This window comes from Solea senegalensis, linkage group LG10, assembly GCF_019176455.1.
Source record: "Solea senegalensis isolate Sse05_10M linkage group LG10, IFAPA_SoseM_1, whole genome shotgun sequence".
In the NCBI taxonomy this organism is placed as follows: domain Eukaryota; kingdom Metazoa; phylum Chordata; class Actinopteri; order Pleuronectiformes; family Soleidae; genus Solea; species Solea senegalensis.
Window position 1 is genome coordinate 11,056,002 of NC_058030.1, and position 23,238 is coordinate 11,079,239.

General features: G+C 40.0%; 2 protein-coding genes across 2 annotated transcripts; one reads left to right on the forward strand and one right to left on the reverse strand.

Annotated features, from left to right (window-relative positions):
* Positions 1-6,239: 6,239 nt before the first annotated feature.
* On the reverse strand, positions 6,240-12,512 carry hsp90b1 (heat shock protein 90, beta (grp94), member 1). The gene is made up of 18 exons (XM_044036429.1): positions 12,348-12,512; positions 11,381-11,483; positions 10,891-11,032; positions 10,651-10,767; positions 10,210-10,541; positions 9,698-9,809; positions 9,488-9,613; positions 9,251-9,367; positions 9,032-9,169; positions 8,669-8,746; positions 8,485-8,550; positions 8,108-8,377; positions 7,750-7,995; positions 7,493-7,629; positions 7,315-7,393; positions 6,933-7,088; positions 6,619-6,738; positions 6,240-6,506 (listed from the first exon to the last, which is right to left on the reverse strand). The coding sequence occupies exons 1-18, from the start codon at positions 12,394-12,396 to the stop codon at positions 6,480-6,482; spliced, it is 2,415 nt and encodes an 804-aa protein (XP_043892364.1). The 5' UTR covers positions 12,397-12,512; the 3' UTR covers positions 6,240-6,479.
* Positions 12,513-15,032: 2,520 nt separating this feature from the next.
* nt5dc3 (5'-nucleotidase domain containing 3) lies at positions 15,033-23,221 on the forward strand. Its single transcript, XM_044036518.1, has 14 exons — positions 15,033-15,433; positions 16,701-16,873; positions 16,965-17,039; positions 17,129-17,184; positions 17,460-17,550; positions 17,643-17,780; positions 19,259-19,319; positions 19,507-19,609; positions 19,934-20,035; positions 20,240-20,321; positions 20,445-20,531; positions 21,533-21,673; positions 21,771-21,835; positions 21,929-23,221. The coding sequence occupies exons 1-14, from the start codon at positions 15,157-15,159 to the stop codon at positions 22,191-22,193; spliced, it is 1,716 nt and encodes a 571-aa protein (XP_043892453.1). The 5' UTR covers positions 15,033-15,156; the 3' UTR covers positions 22,194-23,221.
* The last annotated feature ends 17 nt before the right edge of the window (positions 23,222-23,238 follow it).

Here is a 23,238-nt window from a genome sequence, read left to right on the forward strand (position 1 = left end):
GTATCAACAGGACAGCCTTACTTTCCTACTCCTTAAACACCTTTCACCTCATTTTTTCCGTTACTTCCTGAACGGCTGGGTCCACATTTGGCTTCTCTCCCTCCGACACCTTTCCTTACACGTGGAAAAAAGCAGTTGTTTGGTAGACGAGTGTAAACAAAACAGTGTTAAACATTAGTGTTTAACAAACAGAGATGCATTTTTGTGTCAAGGTCGACTATGTTCATAGGTCTTAGTGGATAAGTCTGCCAGTCTTCTGATCACAGCGGTCAGATGAGACATGGCTGTCTCAGCATCTTGGCATGGCTTCCCTCTACTACAGCTTCCGTCTTCCTGTTCCATTGTTCTCCTTTCCATCGTCCTTGAAAAACACACTTTTCTATACCGTATTGTGTGCTTTAATCACTGGCCGGAGGCCACTTAATTCACACAAACAAAACGGTTGTAAACATGCTCGTCTATAAAACCTGGAACTCAGTCAAATGCTATTTTTCAACACTTGTCATGTCCTGGGAATGTGGAGGGCTTCAATGTTACCCACAAAATCAAGAAGGAAAATGAAGTTGCATGTTGTTCCCTGTCCTATGGGAAAACTATGATGTTTGCTACTGTGGAACAAGCCCTAGTTTTCTAAAATATTTCAGTCTATCCAGCAGAGGATTGTTTAACAGGATTTTTTTGTTTTGCTCTTGGTTAAATACATTGTCATCAGAGCTGTTTTTGCCAAACAGAAACAGTCCACAGCTGTATGTCTTTTGTCTCCACAAGCTTCAGCAGTCAGCATAATTCTGGGGTTAGCTCAGTGTCTATAAATTTATTATTTCCTAATAGCAAAGGGTCAACTTCTGGTACGTGAGCTAAGTTTCTTGAAATGAGACACCCGGATCCCTGTTTAAGATCACATAGATCAGATTTCTTTTTTTGTCTGAGATGTTTCCAAGACGTCTACTATACAGTGAATCTAAAAGGTGAGAGGAACTGACAATATAGCTGGCAACATCTGAAGACAAAAGTGCTTCTTGTGGTTCTGAACAGCAGCTGTAAAAAACTGCTGTTAAAGAAAAAAGAAAGGCTGCAATAGTCTAAAAAGTGTATTGTAGAGATGAGTACATATGGATTCAAACAATCTTCCCTCGACATGGTGCACTTGTTCAAACACAAAAACAACAAAAGAAGATCAATCGGCGGGGAAAAAAAAACATCAAGTGAAATATCAATACAGAACATAGAGCATAAAAAAAATGGCAGCCAATCTATGAGATTCTACAAGGGAAACCAGATGGAGTCCTGAAAGTGTTGGCAACGAGGTGGTGAAAGGGTGAAAGCAGCAAGAACACAAGGAGAATCAATAAAGAAAATTAAATGTCACGCACCTAACGCTGGCTTTCATGAAAGTCAAGATCACAGGAACCGAGTGAAATCATTGGATAATAACTGAAAGTCGAAGCCTCCACGTTGGCAATGAAATAAACAAGGAAAAAACAGGGACATCAGGTGAGGAGAGGCTGACGATGCCGCGGAACCTCGTGGAACCCCCCACAGACCAGCTGATTGCGTAAATCAACAGCGATTTCAATTTCCTTTCGTTAGGAAACACCCAAAAAAGACTCAGTGCCTCTACTTGGCTTTGGCTTGGTTCCATGAAAGGCCGACCAGGTCCATCCAGGATGTGTGATGATGGAACTGTCAGTTTCTGTCAGAGAGCTGCAGAAATTGTTGGATGCAAAGTTCTTCACTTCTGACATTGGAGATGTGTCGCCTGCAGGCACCGTTAGGCAAAAATGACGCATTCGCTGTCAGCGCCCTCAGGCCAAACACCAGCGGTGTTCATCTGAAAAAGAAAGAAAAGTCATTAAAATTGTCATTAACAAAAACCACACCTGTTTTCTTAATGTGTCATAGTGTTTTCTGACTGTGCTCTGCGGCCTCCTGCAGCCATGAGCATATGCTGCCAATTTATCTCGTTCTGCAAAGAGGAGGAAAGGTCCCTAATTAATTAAATAGGTGCTTTGATGTGCCATAGGACTGCAGCATAATGTCATATGGGGGCTGCACACTGATGATAGACTTGCTCCGTGAATGTGCAAACAAGGTGGCAATCAAAGCCAGAGCCAGGGAGGACAGATGAGAGGCTGAACGCTTATCTACTCCGTCATCCAGTCTCTGTATGTCACGGTATCCGTGTATGTACAGTACCACATAAATCACATGTGAAAGCAAAACAAATTGCAGACACACAGGTTCCATATCCATACATTACAAACAACACTCCACAATACAGTAGAAGGAAATCCTGGCCTCTGCCAAATATACAATTAATGAACATAAAATAAATGTGCTTTTATTGTGCATATTTATATCAGTGTAAAATCTTTTTTGATTTCAAATACAAGAGACTGACACACACACACACACACACAAGTGCACAACACAACCACCAAAATATGTGATGCCTTCACAGTGGACTTGTTGCCTAGGAACCACCAGCAGGTTAAACTGGCTCAGTGGACAATGATTAATGAAACGTCGCTGCAGTAGTTTCTGTGCTTGTACCCACAGGTCAGTAAAAATGATTATTATGATAGTCCTCGTCATTAACTGTTATTGCTCTTAATGCCTTTTGGCCTGGTTAATGCTGCATGTCCCAGCGTCTCACAAGAGGCGGCGTCCTCGTGGAGACACGTCACTTCTCTCAGCACGTCTCCCCTGTTGGACTGTGTCGTGCAGCGAACAGGAGGATGTGGCTGAATGTCCATTATCCACTGCTATAAATGTGCTGTGTTGTGTCCCAGTGAGAACAGAAGAGCGGGTCTGATGTTCAAATGTGCACATATAATTAAGCCACTGCTCGTTGGATATTTGTGTTGTGCAAAACAGTACAACTGGAATTCCACAAACAAATTAAAGTTTTTTTGCTGATGTCACAGGGTTAAAGTGCACTGGAATGATCCAGAATGGCATCGATCTTTAGAAAAGAGCATGCATGTCGACATGCACGTACACATGTAGACGCTCGAGGTGTGATTTTTAGAAAACTTAGCATTTCAGAGATTTAAGACAATTGTTTTTATGAGTCTGAATTACCATATCACACTAAGACATATACATATATATATATATACACACTGTATATATACATACAACTTTGATGCATATTGCTTCATTCCCTAGAAGGCACTTTGATGCTAAACTGATTTTCTCTATGTTGTTATGAGGTTTTAGTGCAGGTCATATCAATATAACACACAGCTGGCAATTTTCTTTCACATAATAGTGTCATTGTTTTCTGTTTTTATGAGGTAAGAGCTTTTTCATGAATTGCCTTTTGTCTAAAAAACAGGCACAAACAAATCTGCCCTCATTTGTGTATATTTATACATTTACACATTTTATATTGGACTGTTGGACGTAATATAATGTGCCTCTAAACCCCTCAACATAATAATAATTAAAAAAGCATTTGGTGAGTGGTGAATATGGAGGAACAGAGTCACCAACCACAAATATTATGTTCAAATAAATACATAGATCTGGTTTACTCGGCAAGGGGAAAGGTGTTGTTTACCAGGGGGGAAAAAAAAGAAAATGAGGAAAGCAATAACGCAGACAAATGTCTGTCCAGAGGAAACACCCCCACTGGGGAACGTCTGACCACCTCAACTTAACTCTCTGAGGGAACAGATGGGAAAGGAATCTGGGCTGACACACATAAATCACACGTTAAGAGTTCAGTCGCAGCTCCAGCAGTTATGACGTGTGAGCGGACAAATGTTATTCCTCTACTGCGTCACATTAAAATAAAAAAACCTGGGACTCCATATAATATATTATATTAAACAGGTGTGAATTGTAAATGATAAGTTGTACTGAAAGTGAGCTGGAGAAGTGACATACGTGACATTAGAAAAATGCAATAAAAATATTTGTCAGTGTTAATACAACCTCCTCCAGGAAAACACACTACATGTGTCTCTTATAACAGCGTGACACATGTGCTACGTGTTTAAACAAGAGGTGAACATCATATGTATCTTTACAAATGCTGCAATGGCGACATCTGTTGGTCAGAGATTGTAAGTACAAGCCTCGCGGTAACTCCAACTGCTGTGGATTGGCACACAAATGCAACACATATGAATGTGTATGTGCACACTCACGTATGTGTGTATACAATTGTGAGGTGTGGCTATTGAGTGTTAATTTAGATCATTCTTTATGTGTCAACTGAAGTGTGAAAAGTCTTCTACTGTATATCTGTAATATGGTAACAAATATTATATGCTAATAATATACTACATACATACTATACATTTGAATACAGAGTAATCTTCCAAAAGAGAATACAATACAAAGTTTAAGGGGTAGGATTGAATAAGTTCTTACTTACTTCTTACTTTCTACCCCCTTTTGAACATGAGTGAGGTGAACACGAAATATGGTCTCTCTTTTTTTCCTTGTGTTTTCTCGTCTTTTGTCTATCGTATGCATTACATGTTTGAAATAATTAAATAACTCACATAAAAAATGTCTAATCTTTGGTAAAAATGTCAATTCATTAAAATTAAAAATGAATTCATTCTAGTAACATCATCAATAAGTTAAAGGATGTTTTTGGTATTATTGGTCAATAAATCCAAAGCCCTTGTAATGAATAAGAGAGAACTAGAATTCTGCACCTCATCAGGTTCTGTTTTCAGCCCCAGGGAAATCTGAGACTTTGACCAATCACAGGACAGTTCAGACAGACAGATCAATCCTACTGGCTGTTCCACTACAACTGCTAAGCAAACTGGTGCCTTTCCTTAATCTGCAACGAAGCCTTTAAAGGATAGAGTCTAAAAGAAAGTCAAACAATAAATGCAATCTCTGAGAGTTCAAGAGATGGAGAGTTCCCTTCAAGTCATCGGTCACGTATGACATGTACAGTATGTTATCTTTTGATAACAGGAGCATGGGGCATCCCAAAACTGGAAAGTATACTCTCAACTTTACTGCAGTTGACTGTAATTGCTGAGAGTCTTGTTAAAGAAAAAGCACAAGATACAATTCATAAATAAATGCTTATATATCTATTTAATTTCCCCAATAATCTTGACACAAGCATAAGACATTTATGGAGTAATTCTTCACCGCTTAGTGATAAAAATGGAAATGTTTACTTTATGAGTTTCCTGATAAGGGGCTTCCTCTTTTACCTCCAGTGCTACTTGACAGTGAAATATCCTTATTTCTCCTGGAAAGCTCTTTGTGCACTGGTGACATCTACTGGTGACAGATAAAAACATCATTCTCCCTTTACATAATAACATAGCTGCTGTCTCCTGCTGCCAGCTGAGTCAAGTAAATGGTGGAGCAAACGGAGAGACCAAATTATAGTCTATAACAAGATGTGACAATTCACCTCAATGACAGTTTTTCCTCATTACTTTGAACCTTTTCAAGACATTGGGTAAAGAAAACATAGGCACTCACTTCTTACTCCCTTCTCCTGTTTGAAACTTTGGTGATCAACAGGGTTTCCCAATCCTGCCCTGATCCGACACACCTGCCTTACATCATCATCATCAAGCTCTGCAGAAGCCTGTTAATTACCCATTCATTTGAATCAGGTGTGTTGCAGCAGAGCAGCTAAAACATGCGGGGCAGGAATTAGAAAGCTCTGAACATGCATTAGGGTGACATGAGATGTTAACAGAGGAGCAGTGCACATTTTGTCCCAAAATGTCAGTGACTGACAGTTTTGTGAACACATTATGTGAATTATTTTGAATTTAAAATGTTGTCATGTACTTATTGCTAGTATTTTAGCAATGTGAACACCATAACTTAGCCTCTACAGCAGTGTGGGCTGCAGCGTCACAGACTGGGGAAAAAAAATTCAAATGCCTATTCTTATTTTCTGGGGTTGAATATTTTAAAATGTCTAGACATTTTGTTATTTAATGTTATTTGTCTTCTCAATTATGGTCTGCTATTTCAAACAATATTGGGATGAACATTCAATATGATGGGGGCAAATATTTAGTTTCAGTATTTACCTCTTTGAGGAAATTAAACCTTAAATCTGGGAAGCGCTGCTCTAGAGTTTTTTTTTTTTTGTTTTTTTTAAATCTAGACTTAACTCATTGGCTGCCAGCCATTTTCAATGCCGTGGCCGAATTGACGTCTATAGCAGTCAATGGCAGGCTATGAGTTTAATCTACCCCTTTAACCAGCGTTTCCCACAAAATCAAATTCTCAATTTTCCAAGAAACATTTATTCGATCAAGAGACAGGATTGCATCTTTCCATAAACAAGTCAGTTAAATATTAACAAATTTACAGTCATGAGGAATGTAAAAAAAAAAAAAACAACAAAATGCTCGCCTTAAAAAACCCAACCCTAGGACCCCCCACCCAAGAAAACAACCACAGAGGCACTGGAACAACAGTCAAATCCTGCTTCCAGCTCCATTGTTCGTGCTCTTCCATTCAGTGCTTCACAGTTCAATTCTGTCCCTTTTTGTCTGCATAAAAAAAAAAATAAATAAAATTAGTACATTTTAGAAGTAGAAGTGAATACAACGGTGCCTGAATTCTAAACATCCACAGCATGCCACACGTAAAAAGTGTTCTTACCGTTTCTTCATCATCTTCCTCATCTATAATTTCTCCTTTATCTTCAGAGTCATCCGCTGGCTCCTCCTCAGGCTCCTCCTCGGGTTCCTCCTCGGGTTCCTCTTCAACCTCTTCTTCAATCTGTAGAACAGGCACATGATCTTTACCAGAGCCATCCTTTTCAACTCTACCCTTCTAAGCAGAGCATAATGTAATGTAAGGGCAACTTTACCATTCAGAAAAGACAAAGGCCTAAGAAATACTTCAAGTGCAATTGTGTCCGGCGAAAGATGAACACAGCTCACCAAGTCACATAGAAGAATGCATCAACTTGCCTGTTCTTCCAGGGGAACGTCCATGCTGAGTCGAAGCATGCGCTCTATCCTGTCTGCAAAAGCCTTTGTGTCAGGCAGCTGGTAGCCCGAGCGCAGCGTGGCCGACTCAAACAGAACCACAGCCAGATCTGAAGCGGTCTGGTCCTCAGCATCATTCTGAGGGACACGGGAATAAGAAAAATGACTCTCTGCGCTGATTTTAAGTTATAAAATAATTCTGCCAGTTAGAAAACATATAAATGGTTTAGATGATTATTATATTTACCATAATCATAATTTTTGATATGTTCAAATGATTTGGAAAACTAATGGAAGTAAAACTTAAATAGTAGCACATTTATAATAGTAAAAACTATAGTAAAGTAACAGGGGTGAGACTTACATTGACTCTGTTAAGCATCTGCTTGATGAGAGGATGTTTAGGGTTGATTTCTAATGTTTTCTTCTGACTCGCGTAGTAACTAAGGAAGAAAGAGAGATGACGTGTTACATATGCTCTCCGTCAGTCCACAACAAGTGCAAGAGCACCGACATTGTTTGGAAAAACAATTATCACTCACTTTGTTGAAATGTCTTTTCCTGTCTGGTAGGCCTGTGCCGTCATGATCCTCTCCATGTTTCCTGACCAGCCATACTGACTGGCAACCAGAGCACAGGGTGACTGGGTGAGCCTCTGCGAGAGGACGGCCTTCTCAATCTGCAGGAAACATAGCATAATGTGAAGAAATGGGCCTGAGTGAAAAGACATATACCAAACAACTGCAGCCAAAGTATTTGGCTTGTGATTAATAATATTAAAGAATAAGCGACTCTCTACCTTGTCCTTAAGGGGTTTGTCCTTCAGCCAAGTGGTAAGAGGTTCATACTCTTTCTCCAGGGCCTCTCTCTTTTCCTTGGCCTTCTCACTCTCATCAAATTTGATGCCTTCCTTTGCCACGTTCTGGAAACGTTTTCCGTCAAACTCGGGCAGTGCCTGGATGCAGTACTCGTCCACAGGCTCCGTCAGGTAGACCACCTCATAGCCCTTTTTCAGCAGCCGCTCAACAAAGGGAGAAGACTCAGCCTAAAGAGCAGACAATAAATGCAGATCATTGGCATGATTCCTTCATGAGCTTTATTATACGAGTATAAATACACATCTCTTTAAATCACATCTATTCAAACCATCCACTCACCTCTTTCCTGCTTTTACCAGCCATGAAGTAGATCTTGTCCTGCTTCTCCTTCATCCGTTCCACATACTGCTCGAGACTGGTCACATCTTTCTCACTGTTGGAGGTCTGGAAGCGCAGCAGTTTGGCCAGACGTGTCCTGTTGGAGTGATCCTCAATGACACCCAGCTTGATGTTGGTTCCAAACTCCTTCCAGAACTTATCGTTGTAGTGTTCCTCTGCTATCTTCTTGATCATGTCCAAGGTTTTGCGCACAAGCTTCTTACGGATGACCTGGACAGGGAAAAGATATGCAGTGATTTTTCTGGCATTTTTTGGTTAAAAGGCGATATGAATCTCCACCATTGAGATGGCGTGTTTGTGTTCTCCGTGAAGATCACCTTGAGCAGTTTGTGCTGCTGCAGAGTCTCTCTGGAGACGTTCAGAGGGAGGTCATCAGAGTCAACCTGGCAAAAACCAATTTGCATTAATCACATTGCTGACGTCATTACATCACCGTCTGAACAGGCAAAATGAGTACATGACTCCATCATCCATCCATCACTAGAAGTAGAGAACACTCACCACTCCCCTAACGAAATTCAGGTACTTGGGCATCATGTCGTTGAAGTCATCTGTGATGAAAACTCTTCTGACAAATAGCTGTGACAGAAAGAGACATGATTTATTTAAAATCAGGAACTAATGATGCTGTTAAAGTCTCTGCTTTAGTGCTGCTTAATTTGTAATTAGTGTTTTTTGTATTTCTTTGAATACTGGTGCTTATTGTTATATATTTGTCACTTAAATAAATTGTTTGCTCTAATCTGATGATGTGAAGCACAATGAGCTACATGTTTGTATGAAAGCTGCTATACAGATAAAGTGGAGTCAAGCTGAAATTTCTAATCATTCAAATGAAAAATGTATATTGAGCAAGCCTCATACCTTGATGTAGTCGTTCTTCTTGGAGCCATACTCGTCAAACAGGCCTCGGGGAGCCGAGTTGGGCACAAAAAGGATGGACTTGAACGTTACCTCACCCTCAGCTGTGAAGTGGATGTGGGCCAGAGGGTCATCGCTGTCCTGTTGGAGAACATTAAATTTGTCTGAGTGTACCAGGAAAATACTCCATGCACACTAAAGAGATACTGGGGTGGTACCTACCTTTGAGAACGTCTTATAGAAAGCCGTATATTCATCCTCCTCAACCTCCTTAGCTGGTCTCTGCCAGATGGGCTTGATATCGTTCATCAGTTCCCAGTCCCACACGGTCTTCTCAACCTACGAACATGAAAACATCCATAAATATGCATTTTCACACAATAAGACTAGTTCTGTACCTAGTGTCGTTTTAAAATGGTTATTTTGTCTATGCTGCCCATCCCTTCATTAACTTCTAACCTTCTTTGTTTTTGGTTTCTCTTTGTCCTCCTCCTCTTCTTCTACCTCAGCCTCATCTTCAGTCTCTTTCTCTGGTTCTTCTGCTGCCTCACCATCGTCCTCAATTGGCTCCTCAACTGACTCAGTCTGGCAAATTGGAAGGAAAAAAAGTTTCATAAATAGATCTCATGTCTCAGTCAAAATGTAGAAGGAAGTGTTTGAAGTAATCACCTTGCTGGCCCAAACATAGATGGGGAAGTTGATGAACTGAGAGTATTTCCTGACAAGGTTCTTGATGGTCTCCAGCTCCAGATAGTCTGAGGCCTCCTCTTTCAGGACCAACCTGAGGAACAAGAGTATTTAGACTTAACATTAGAGACAACAGAATGGTTCATACTTTAATGATTAAGGATTTAGTACATGGTGCTCTTCAAGGTGCAGTCAGAGTTGCAAGTAATCAACAGTCTGAACAGGGCCTATGTTATGTATCATTACACAAAATTAATATAGTATATACTCCTGTGAGTACAAACATGTATATATACGTGTGTGTGTGTGTGTATATATATATATATATATATATATATATATATATATATATATATATATATATATATATATATATATATATATATATATATATAGCATCATTTGGGGGACAGGGAGACGTGTCAATAACTACTGACAATGACCAGCACTTGCTCATCACATTTAAAAGAAAAACAACAAAAACGTGTACATACGTGATGGTGGTTCCTCTGCCAAGAGTGTCCCCACGGGGATCCTCACTGACCGCGAACTGGTTAGAGTCAGACTCCCAGATGTTTTGGGTGCCATTGTTGTGCTTTGATGTCACAATGACTTTATCAGCGACGAGGAAAGCAGAGTAGAAACCGACGCCAAATTGGCCAATCAGCTCAGAGGTAGACTGTCCCTCAGACTGCATCTCTGTCATCTTGTTGAGGAACTCGCTGGTGCCAGACTTGGCGATGGTGCCCAGGTTCTTCACCAGCTCCTCTTTGGTCATTCCAATACCAGTGTCAGTGATGTGGAGCATATTCTTCTCTTTATCAGACTGGTGATTAAATCAATTCAGGTAAGTTACCAACAAAGTAAAACTGCAATATGAAAGGCAGCAACATGAAGCAAATTTTAAGGTAAGGTCCACAATTTGACATGCATACTTTTATTTTGATGGTCAGCTCTTCATTTGCGGCCATTGCATCTTCATTGGTCAAAGACAACAAGCGGATCTTATCCAGAGCATCTGACGCATTGGAAATGAGCTCCCTAAGGAAGATCTGTAACAGAAGAGCAAAAATTACATCAATATCAATTTACCTTGTACTACAAACAATACAAATAAGGATGTCACCTTGTACTATTGCTGATCATTTTTAGGAATATTGTTCAGTCCCACTCACCTCCTTGTTCTTGTAGAGGGAGTTGATAATAAGCTTCATCATACGGTTGACTTCAGCCTTAAAAGCATGTTTCTCAGATTTTTCTCTTAGTTCCTTAATCTGAGCGGCATTCAGTCCATCCAGCTGGATAGCCTCCTCCTCTCTGGGGACACAAATGTACAGACACAGGTGAACTCATGAGTGACGCACAGGAAACTTATTACTAATCATGTAATCATGCTGTACACTAGGTTTAATTATCCAACTTAAGGTGAGTCTCAAGATTCTGTCATCTGAATTTACACAGCAGTGTACAAAGTTTCACCACCACAAACAATCCCAGGGTTGCACTGAGCTTTTGTGTGCACAAGGATGGTCACAGTGACCTTGTACTGTTAACTTCAGGTTTTGATGCCCCTCTCAGACTGGCACACAGACCACAGTTCACTCAACAAGCATGAAGTGAAATGACATCCAAATGAACACCTACATTACATGTCATTTAGCCTACCTCTGCACCACCTCATCATCCGTTTTTGAGCCGTCCCTGCTTTTACCCAGATCATCCTCTACCGTCCCATCGATGTCAACTTCATCTTCTGCCTTTACAGAAGCTGTCAGGAGACAAAAGATTGATAGTCGTGAGAACTGCAGTTAATGCTGTATGTATTAAAGAATCATGTTCTGCAAAGGCACGGTAAAAATAAATTTGTTCAGTAAGGTGTAATGTTTGAGGGTTTGGACATCTTTTAATTGTATTCATTGCTGTTTTAACGTGGTTAAACATGAACATAAATACTTCAAACAATATATTTGTTAAACGAAACATCCAACCATAAAAAGGGGGACATTTTATATAGTGTAGTTTCTCCAATTGAATATCAATATATGACGCAAACACAGCGAAATATTACACCATTATTATAAGTGAAATATCTCTGTAATTAGTGTATGTCTATAAACTACAAATAACTGGTTTCTTCAACTTCTACTCAGGATTTAATTAACGAGATAAATAACGACATCAACTGATGTGATACTTGTTTTTTCAATAGAAAATCAGGGGGTTAAGGTTCAAGTTAAAGAAAAGATAATAGAGTAAGACACAAATGCAACTTTACACCAGAGAAGACAGGTTTTTTTTTTTTTAATAGGGATGTGAGGGACGACCCTCAGACAGCATTAATACACATGGCGTTTCTGACAGAAACGTCTAGAAAGTCAGCAACGAATGACCGTTACTGGCATTTTGGTCTGTTAAGTGTGCTGTAGCTAGACAAACCACGCGGCCCATCATTGACAAGAGCACACATTTACACTACAAACCCTGCAAATCATTCAAGACTGCCGCTATGAACGAGCAGATAAGTGCACGCATGCCAGTTCGTGTGTTAGCTTGCTGGCTAACGCATTTAGCTACAACACTGGGTGGACGATATAATAAAAGTGCTGCGATATTAAACGATACCGCTACTCACCAAAGGCACAGAGTGCAAACAGGAGACCTATGAGCCAAAGTCGTTTCATTGTGGAGACGACTAACGACGCCGAATCTTCAGGCTGAAGAGACAAAAGCCGGGGATTGACTGAAAGGCGAACTACCTTTAACACAGACTGACAACCTGCCTCCGTCTGCCACCAAAAGAGCCCACTCTGTTAAACCCCGTGACAGGCAGCCAATGGCTGCGCACCACGCACAACCTTTCACCAATCAGAATGAAGCACACGGCACGCGTTGTCCAATCACTTTCGTCAACATAAGTCGATGCGCGAAAATCGTGGCTGGGTTCTATTGGCCAAGAATGAATGATCAACACATCACTTCCGAAATTTTCCCGTGAATAATCTCCATCACGTTAGTTAAACTTTGATTTACAGGTGTCACATAACAGCTGTGGTCACTGCATGTGCATGCCATATATAGTTGGACTTATCAAGATAAAAGTGGGACACTCAGTGATGTCGCTTTGACTTGTATGTAGTGCTTCATAGCCTAACTAATGAATGAACCTAAAAGGAAAAACTTTAATGCCGTTGATAAAGAAAAACTGGCTTTATGACAAAAAGAAGAGTGAAGAGTGCTTATACATATGGGCCTCAGACACCTTAGTGTCCCAAAATGTCCTGGGTTTAATGCCTTTTTTGTCCCTCCATAAACACCACTGAAGTGCAATAACAATGGTGATCATAGCTTATACAGTAAAGAGGTCACATGTCAAGTGTGATCACTGTCTTAGCTCATTTGGAGCTGCAAAGTGTATTTTTATTTTTACATACATTTTCCTTCCCTATTTTGCTTAGAATATGACACACTTTAGTCAATTGATGGAGAAATCAACTATTACCATCATCATTCTAATTTGCACAATAATTGATACATTTTTTCAGTGATTAAAATATCAGAAGATAGGAATGTATCTCCATCTTTTTTAACTTAAATACTCATTTGTTTTTCTTCTACCACAAAGGTCCATACTTATTACACCATATGAATTTATAGTCAAATTAATAGGGTAGCATTTCCAAATATACACAGTGATTGGTGTGAGTGAGGGCATTATATCATGGGGAGGGTAAAGGTTAGGGTTAGGTATTTAGTTGTGATGGTTAAGGCTAGGATAAGGGGTTAGGGAATGCATTATGTCTATGAGGGTCCTCATAGACTCCTCTATGAATAAAGCACAAACGTATGTGTGTGTGTGTGTGTGAATTGGCCTTAACAATTGATCTGATCTGCCAATCACCTTTAATCTATGGAGTCCTAATTGATTTCTGAGGGGGGAAATAACAAAACTACTATGTACACCACAGCAAATATGTATTTTAATGGTCCTTTTTTCCAAATTTCATAAATATAGCCTAGCATTATAGCATTGATATAGCATTGTCTATGTCTATATTTGGTGAAAGAGACTCACTGTGACTATTGCCAGGTGTAAAGGAGGCCACTGTGTGTCTGTAGTTTTCAGGCAGGGTTGCCAGGTCTGTGTGACAAAAGCTAAATGACAGAAAAAATATTGCAAAGTGTTCTAATAATATGTACAAAAACCCCTGAATGGTTATTTAACAGGTGCTAAAATGCTCAAATATGATCACCAATTCACAGTTTAGAGACTCATTTTACTACTACTATTATTATTATTATTATTATTTTACACATGTACTGCACACACAGATGACCCTCAACATTAAAAGCAGTTGTTAAAATAAGGCGTATCCTCTGAAATAAGATATTGCATTCACTACACAGAAAATAAATTCAAAGCAAAAGTTGGGAATGCTGATTAAGTATTTAACTGAGTCAACGATAGGCCAATTTATTCCAACAATTAAAACATTAAAACATGTGGCTCATTCAGGACGACTTTCTTGGTTGAATTTTTTTAACTTTTTGAAATACAATTTTTCTCCAATAGTAATAAATGTAAAGGACAAATTAAAGGCATACTTCTCTCACAGGAATACAAATAAAAAGGCAACAGGGGAAGAAGGGATTGAAAGAACTTGGAGCTGTGGAAGGGAAGCATAGTCCCTCTCTTTGTATATCTTACCAGAAATTATTAGATGAAGAAGAAGACGGAAGAGATGAGAGGAGCTTTGAGAGAGCAAGGAAGAATCATGAATGATTAAGAAATGAAGATGAGGATAAAAGAATAAAGGCTAATTTAAAACTGTGATAAATAGACTGACTTTGCAATGCGTTGATGAAATTTGCACTGCCATAAAGAACTCTGGAGAGCTTTGGAACTGTGATGAAGAAGGGTGATACTGAGGAGATGAGAAGGTGAGAATTACTGTGATAAAGAACTTTAAATTGTGCAGGGCTAAATCACATATTTATGAGCAATTGATTAAATAAAATTAGTATTTAAAGTATGTATTTGTTATCCACCCACTGCTCGGCCCACAGTTTTGATTGTCAATAGTTTGTATATATCTATAAACAAATCAAAGAAAAACTAATTTGTTACATAATACATAACTTGAATGAGTGCAGTATTAAGTGATGATAAAAGGTCCCACTAGTCAGAAGTGTAAATCTAAAGTAGCCGAAATCCGTGGAAAACGGAGGACCTGGCAACCCTGATTCACAGGAAACGACTGAATCGTCAGCAGCTCGTGTCCGCTGATTGGCTGGGGCTTTTCCAAACGCGGATGTGACGCACATGCAGCTGAAACGTCCAGTGACACACTTGGGGTGACTTGCTGAGGAATCTGTCAACTACATGCTCACGTTCGGGATTCATCCACGATTTAACTACGGGCTGCCACTCACGGAGCAGAGCCATGGCGCCCCTGTCGTCTCTGCTGAGACTCAGAGAGTGTGTGCAGAGGACCAGTGTCCTCTGTAGTCTCTTTACACACGGTTTACACCACCGACCGAAACGGGATTTCTCCACGGTCCACTTTCAGCGCGGAGGTTGTCAACTTCTGTCACAACAATTCAGAGGCAAAAATAACGCAACATCTGTCCATAGCAGCAGCAGCAGCAGCTCGTCAAACGGTCAGGACGTGACAGAGAGGCTGTGGTCTGTTTATAATGAGACTAAAAGACAGACAGAAGGTACGAACACAACAACAACAACAACAACACCAGGGTCACCGTTCATTCATTCATTCATTCATTCATAAACACCGCGGTAAACAAATCTGCTCTCGCTGTGTTATAATCCATTTGCTAGTTATGTTTCCAGCAGAGCATGCAACCACTGTTTACAGTTGGCATAATTGCAGCCGCCATTTTTTAGCACACATACAGTAAGGCAACTGACCAATAATATCACGATATGATATGAGATACATGGTCCACTATAACAATAATATCACGGTACAGTACTAGATACATGTCCATGATACCAGTAATATCACGGTTCAGTACTAGATACATGGTCCACGATACCAATAATATCACGGTTCAGTACTAGATACATGGTCCACGATACCAATAATATCACGGTTCAGTACTAGATACATGGTCCACGATAACAATAATATCACCGTACAGTACGAGATACATAGTCCAAGATAACATAATATCATGGTATGATACGAGATACATGGTCCACAATACCAATAATATCACGGTACAACATTTCTGTGATAATAAATATATTGCAAGACAATCTTATAGTGATAAATAACGATATCTGTCAAAAAAAAACGTTAGGGAAGGAAAAGTTGCAAGTGCAGGATTTCTCTATTCAGAGAACAAAGTGCATCAAGTCTATGTATTGAACATGGGGCGTCTCTTAACATAGCCTTTTCCGCCATTATCCCACTGTCCCTAACTTTGCCCAAGTTTCCCTCATTGATTTGAACAGTTTCCCTCATTGATTTGAACAGTGACACCGTGAGGAGACATGAAATAGCGATGCCCGGCGAGTGAAAATGAATTTCTTAATTAAAATATCGATATTTTCCCTGGTCAATTAATGCTGTTAAAACTTGTGATTTTGTAAAATTAGGTGGTGTTCCAATATTTCGGAATATTCTGTGCAGTAGCTTATATCGGTAATGTATAACGCGTGTTGAAGGGAGTGTAATCTTGTGGTAAATTAGAGTTACTGGTAACATATAAGTGCTAAATGTACGTAAATTCCAGCGTGTATGTTCTTTAATATGAGTAACTGCAGCCGGGCAGCAGATGCTTCTTATCTGTGTGTACACTGGATATCATTTCAACACTGTGTCCACAAAGTGTCCACCACCATCAACAAACACAGTTATCAGATATACTTGTGTTTTTATGACATTTCATAGCAACATATGATATTCCCGAATGGAAACGAAATAACTCCCAAGCATTTCACACCTCTTATATTTGAACCCAGCCATATCCACCGACTCGGTCGACCCCAACACCATTTTTTCCAACAACGAGATGAGCCTGCAAGACATTGAGATCTACGGCTTTGACTATGACTACACCCTCGCCTTCTACTCGCGCCACCTTCACACCCTGATCTTCAACATAGCCCGGGACATTCTCATCTCTAACCACAGGGTGTGTGACACTCGCACTCCAAACACATTTATGTTCCAGATACAGACGGTGTCTGTCAGACAGTCAATGTCTAATTTATTTTCTTCGTTAGTATCCGGAGGGTTTGCGAAAGTACGAGTACATACCAGATTTTGCTGTCAGAGGACTTCACTATGACGTGCAAAAGGTGAGACGGTCGTTCAAAAATATTACGTACATGTTGAACTGTGGCTCAGTGTGAGGATCATTTTTATGGTGAAAATGGATTTGCAACAGGCACTGCTGATGAAGATCGATGCTTTCCACTACATCCAGCTGGGAACTGTTTACAGGTGTGTGATTCACCTCATCGAGATAATATTTGCCACCATAGTGTGTCTGAAGTGGGGTTTCACACCACACATTTATAAAAGTATGGGTTGTACATTTGTACATCACTTTCTTAAACACTGCTTAATGTTGCGTACTTGACCTTGAATACAAACATTCCACACTTAAGCCTGAAGTGCTCAGAGTTTGTTTGTTTTAATGTGACTTATCATCGCTTTGCACAAAGTACAAATAAAGCACAATGTAGTAAGTGTAATATTTCATGCTTCCTCTACAGGGGTCTTCATCCAGTTTCTGACGAGGAAGTAATTGCCATGTACGAAGGCTGTCACGTTCCTCTCGAGAACATGAGCGACTTCTATGGCAAGGTGATCTGCGCCACCACACCTGTGTGTGTATGTGTGTGTTAACATACAGTAGATGTAAGACAGAATATTATAATAAATATTTTGTTATACAGAGTTCCCATGGCCACACCATGAAGCAGTTCATGGACATTTTCTCCCTGCCTGAGATGACCCTCCTGTCCTGTGTCAACGACTTCTTCATGAAACACAACATCGACTATGAGCCCGTCCATCTCTACAAAGACGTAAAGGTGAAGTCTCTTGTTATTATATCTGTTCATTATTGTTTGGAGAAACTGAAGAACAAAGGACTAATAACGCTCCTTTAACATTGTTCCAGTCACATGTAACGTGACAATATTAATGTGTTTACGTGTTTGCTGTGTCCCTCAACACCCCGACCGTTAAATGCTGTCTTAATTTTAGCTCAGTGTCTAATTTTAGTCGAGCCTGCCCTCCATCTGTGTTTGTTCTCCGGAGGCTCTTGTACTTAGAGGGGCGAGAAATCAGTGCTTTGTTCACTGTTTTAGGGGAGCTGTCCTGCTTGTCCTCTCTATTCTGTGCAATAATAGCATTTTTGACAGATTGCTGCCATTAGAAGCCCTGGCACACCCTCTCTCTGTTTTACTGGCTGTTCTCGTACCTTTTCAAACACACCCCTTTTCGACAAGCACGATTAATCTTCTGGGACCACAGGATTGCTTGCCTCATAGCAAGGTCACCGGTTTGGATCCTGGTTCCACTTAGAGCCTTTCTGTGTGGAGTCTGCATGGTTCTCTTCGGGGTTCTCTCGCTTCCTCCCACAGTCCAAAAAGGTGCAGATTGGGTTAATTTGACAATTTTAAATAAGAGAGTGATTGGTTGTTCGTCTCTCTAAGTTGGCCCTGCGATGAACTGGTGTGCTTTCTTTCGCCTATGACAGCTCTACCCACAACCCATATATGGAGAATAAAGTGGTGGAAAATGCATGCATTTATCTGTAGTGTAAATTAACCCTTTAACACCGAAGCCTCAAAATGGACATTTTTTGCTTATTTTATCCATAAAAAGACCAGAAAATGTTCTGTGAGTAAATGCTTTTGCCCATATTTCCAGAATAACTTTCAATATCTGGCACTTATTTACAATTTACTGTGTATTAAAATAGTGTATTAACAATTTAAAACTGGTTTTATTGAGAAAAAACACTGTATAAAAAATTGTTCGTTGTTCTCCTCTCTGGTGATAAAGACGCTGATTCTCCGGCTTCCTGCAACAGCGCGAGTGAAATTACCGTAATAACCACACATTGGCTTTGACTTGCAACTTCTCAGCTTTCAGAAACTGTTGGAATTTTTCCGGTAGCACAAATCGTTGCGTAATTCCGCTAATTCAAAGTGTGCTTGGAGAAACGTGTCGTCTGCGATACACTCGTTGTTAAAGGCTATAGTACATTTTTCTTTTAGAGTTCCCTAAACTGTTTTTTTGTAGATGATAAACTTGCCCTTAAATGTCAGTGATGATTCAAAAGTCACAAAGTGTTGAAGTGAAATGTAGTGAAGAGTTTCTGTGTCCCAGCAAAGTGACTAAACTCTGCTTTTCCTCGTGTTTCATTTGTATTCAGAGATGCGCTTTATGTCTTTATGCTTTCAACTCAAGCAAAGTCCTGCTGCGAGAGATGAATGTTAACGCTGTGTCACTAAAGTTAAGATTTCCTGGCTGGAGGCTGTTTTCTTTTTCCTTTTCACAGGAAGCTATCCGAGATGTTCACGTCAAGGGCATTATGTACCGAGCTGTGGATGCAGACATCGGTAATGCTCTTTCATTTATGTTATATTGTTTTAACAATTTGTTGTTGTTTTTTTTAAAAAAGTGCATTTGAATTTGATTGCCAAAGCATTAACAAAAACAAAAACCTCATTTGCACAAATGATGTCAGTATTATCACTCCCTTCCCTCTTCCTTGTTTTCTCCGCCTGTTGTTTTCTAATTTTCCAGAAAAATACATTTGCTATGGTGAGGAAAGCCACGCTGTGCTGAGGAAGCTCTCAGACAATGGGAAAAAGATGTTTCTCATTACCAATAGCCCTTTTGATTTTGTGTAAGTATGAATAAAAACAGCACAGGTGTTCGTTGGTGTTTTTAATAAAAAAAACAAAAAAAACAATGATTATTGCCCTAACTCGTATGGCTGGACATAAAAACACAAATCAGCAAAAGGCTTTCTACTCACCAAGTAATTTAAAATGAGATATTTGTGTTTAATTCAGTCATTATACTATAGTAAAGGATAGACACATTATTGCTGGTCTTTGCATCACCGTCACCCTGTGCTGATTCAGGCCCGTTGTTTACGATTGGTCCCTCATGGAGAGCTTTAAGATGTCGCTGACGAGTCACGATCTTGAATCTTTGTCTTCTTTAGGGATCGAGGCATGAGCTACATTGTGGGGAAGGACTGGAGGGACCTGTTTGATGTTGTTATTGTTCAGGCTGACAAACCAAGTTTCTTCAATGTCAAGGGAAAGTAAGTAAGTGTGTGTGTGTGTGTGTGTGTGCATACAGTGTTGTCATTATGCTTCTTACAGTATTTCCACTAGGTGTCTCACTGGATCACACAGTTAGCAGCAGGCATCAGTAGACCTTGAACGCTACATTTTGTGTGCAGAATTAGCAAAGATGAATGTGGGTTTTGGAGCTGTTCATGATTTTGTGTGATTTATTTTCCTAGACCTTTCCGGCGAGTGACAGATAACGGTGCGTTGCTATGGGATCGGATCCACAGGTTGGAGAAAGGGCAGATCTACAAACAGGTGTTGTGCCAGGAAATTACCATATTGTTGTAGTTACAAATTACCCCCGAATAAATCCTGACAGTGAAAAGTACTTTGTGTTTGGTTTTTTTTATGACGTTTTTTTTTTTTTGGTCTCTGTAGGGAAACCTTTATGAATTCCTGAGACTCACTGGTTGGAGAGGATCCAAAGTGCTTTACTTTGGCGATCACATCTACAGTGACCTGGCGGTAAGCATAAATGAGACATACTTGTTTGTCCAACAAAGGTATGATTATGATTACAAAGATAATCACACCTCCTTTCGGCTGCTCCGGGTCAGAGGTCGCCACAGTGAGTTTCTTTTATCTGCACTGACCTAGATTTTACACCATGACTGTTTTTTTTAAGAACAAAATATCTTAAACCACAGTTACCTTAGCTATTAGGTAGTTAGTTTTACACGTTTTAATGAGCACCAATTTCATATTTAGAATAGTGACCAATACCAAACAGTGACCCAGAGGCCTTATCTGAATAAAAACAGACATGTTTAATTGCATCACATTTCATTTTAACAACATGGATATTTGAATGTACATCTGATTAGCTGTGAATAGTGATAATGAAAGACAGATTTACATCTCTGGCATAAAGCCTCGCCGGTTGGCAGGCAGCCAGGTGTCAAACCTATCATCGAGCTAACGTTCAGCCTCGCTGGCTGTAAGAGCAGATCAATACTTTATGTCCACAGAGAGCGGAGGCATCGCTGCAAGGGAGAAGTGGAACCATATCCAAAAGGATGCCCCGGATTTGTCTAAATCACTTTAATTTGTTTTTATTTTTTTAATCTCGTGTTTATCTGATGAAACGGACGCATTATGGTTTTGATGATGCGGGAGCCTTTTGAATGGCCCATCTAACAGGCCACTGTGGATTTAAGCACATAATTGCAGCCAGGGGGATTAAAGCTTGAAATCTATTTTGTTTCCTCTCATGTGTGCAACGAAATTGACCATACGTTAAGCGGTGAGCAGGATGTACTATATCTTAATATATATAGTAGGTTTTTTTTTTGACTACGTGCGCTGGATGCAGCTTCACCCTGAAAATTTTAATTGGTCCCTTGTGTTTGTTCTTGCTTAATTACAGAGACATGACTCTAGGCAAGCGACTCATTTCTTCATTAAGAAATCCTGTTTTTTTTTCTTTTGGTTTCAAGTCTGGCTCTTTGGTCCTTCTTTTTGTGCAGGATCTGACACTGAAACATGGCTGGAGAACAGGTGCCATCATTCCTGAGCTGAGGAAAGAGATCAAGATCATGAACACTAAGCAGTATGTGCATATGATGTCCTGGTTACAGGCACTGACTGGACTTATTGAGCAGATGCAGGTGAAGAATCTTGAAAAAGAAAACTTTTTTGTCTATCTCCCATATAGTTTTTCCTACTTTCTGCCTTTTTAACGTCAATGTTCTGATCCCTAAACAGGTACACAGGGATCCGGAATCTCGAGCTGTCGTTGAGGAGTGGATCAGAGAAAGAGACTCCATGAGGTAATGGAGATGAGTCGTTTGGCCTTCATGATAATCTACTAATCTCCCGTAGAAGTGATGTAACCATATGCCCGTGGCGTGTTTTAATTGCAGGCCACAGACGAAGGACATCTTCAACGCTCAGTTTGGGAGTCTCTTCCGGACGTACCACAACCCCACTTACTTCTCACGCAGACTGTCACGCTTCGCTGACATGTACATGGCCTCCATCAGCTGCCTGCTCAACTATGACTTCCAGCACATCTTTTTCCCCCGCCGCACCCCTCTGCAGCACGAGTCCCCCTTCTGGCCTGAACACAGTTCTGCTGACCTGAGTGCCTCTGCACAGCACCACAGGGCCACAGTCAAGTCTGATTAGAGAGCGAGAGGAAAGTGTTGTTCTAAAACACTTGAGACAAGGATGAAATTATCCCCCTCTCTCTCTCTCTCTAAAGCTGTGTTTTTGAAACGTTGAGATATGCCGTTTTAGAACATGCATGACACAATTTAAGTGATGTTTTATTTTTTAGTCGAATCCAGTAGATTTTGTACTTTTAAGCCGAATGACACGTAACGAAACTGGCGTTTTTATATATGCAGACTTTATGTAGATTTGGAACATGTAATGCACTGATTTCGTTTTGGTTTACATGAGGGAGACTGGTGATGCATGAGTATACAACGATGATGCATTTACCCTGTTAAAACAATAGGGGGCAATCCTACATCAAGTCTATCGCGGTGAATCTCTGAGTTATGCACCCTCTTGCAGCAAAACTTCATTTCATCTTTGCCTCTTGTTTTTTTTTTTCTATCTCTTTCATCTTTAAAAATGTAAGAGAAATACTGGCACTTGATATTTACATTACAAACTCCGCAGCCTTAATATCTTGATGACGTTACTGCAATGTACTGTATGGTTCTGTAATTATGTATTTTGAATTGCCTAATGATATTTATGGCACGCTTCACATTAGATTACACTTTTAACTGCTTGCTGAGACACACTTTGCACACTGATTTCCAGAGATCTCTCTCTTTCTTTCTTTTTTTTTTTATCATTTTCACACCACACAGCCTGTAAGTCTCATTAGCTAAAATGGTAATGTTTGTCAGGAGAAAATAGAGCGTTATTGCTATATTTAGCACATGTGTTGCTATTTGATCTGTGGAGGCAGCGCTGAGTTTCGTGGCTTTGTCACCTTCCTTTGCAGAAAATGTGTGAAGCGCTCTCACTCATGCGGGGACGTAGGCTTGTCTATTTCAAGATGGGAACCTATAAAAAGGGACTGTTTGAATACCGGGGGTATTGTGTTTTACTTGATTTGTTCGCCTCTCTTTTGTGGTCTTGGTTAATTCTATTTTTATTTCAGTATTTATTAAATTGGAAATGATTTCCTGATTGTAGCCCAGTGCTTCTGTCA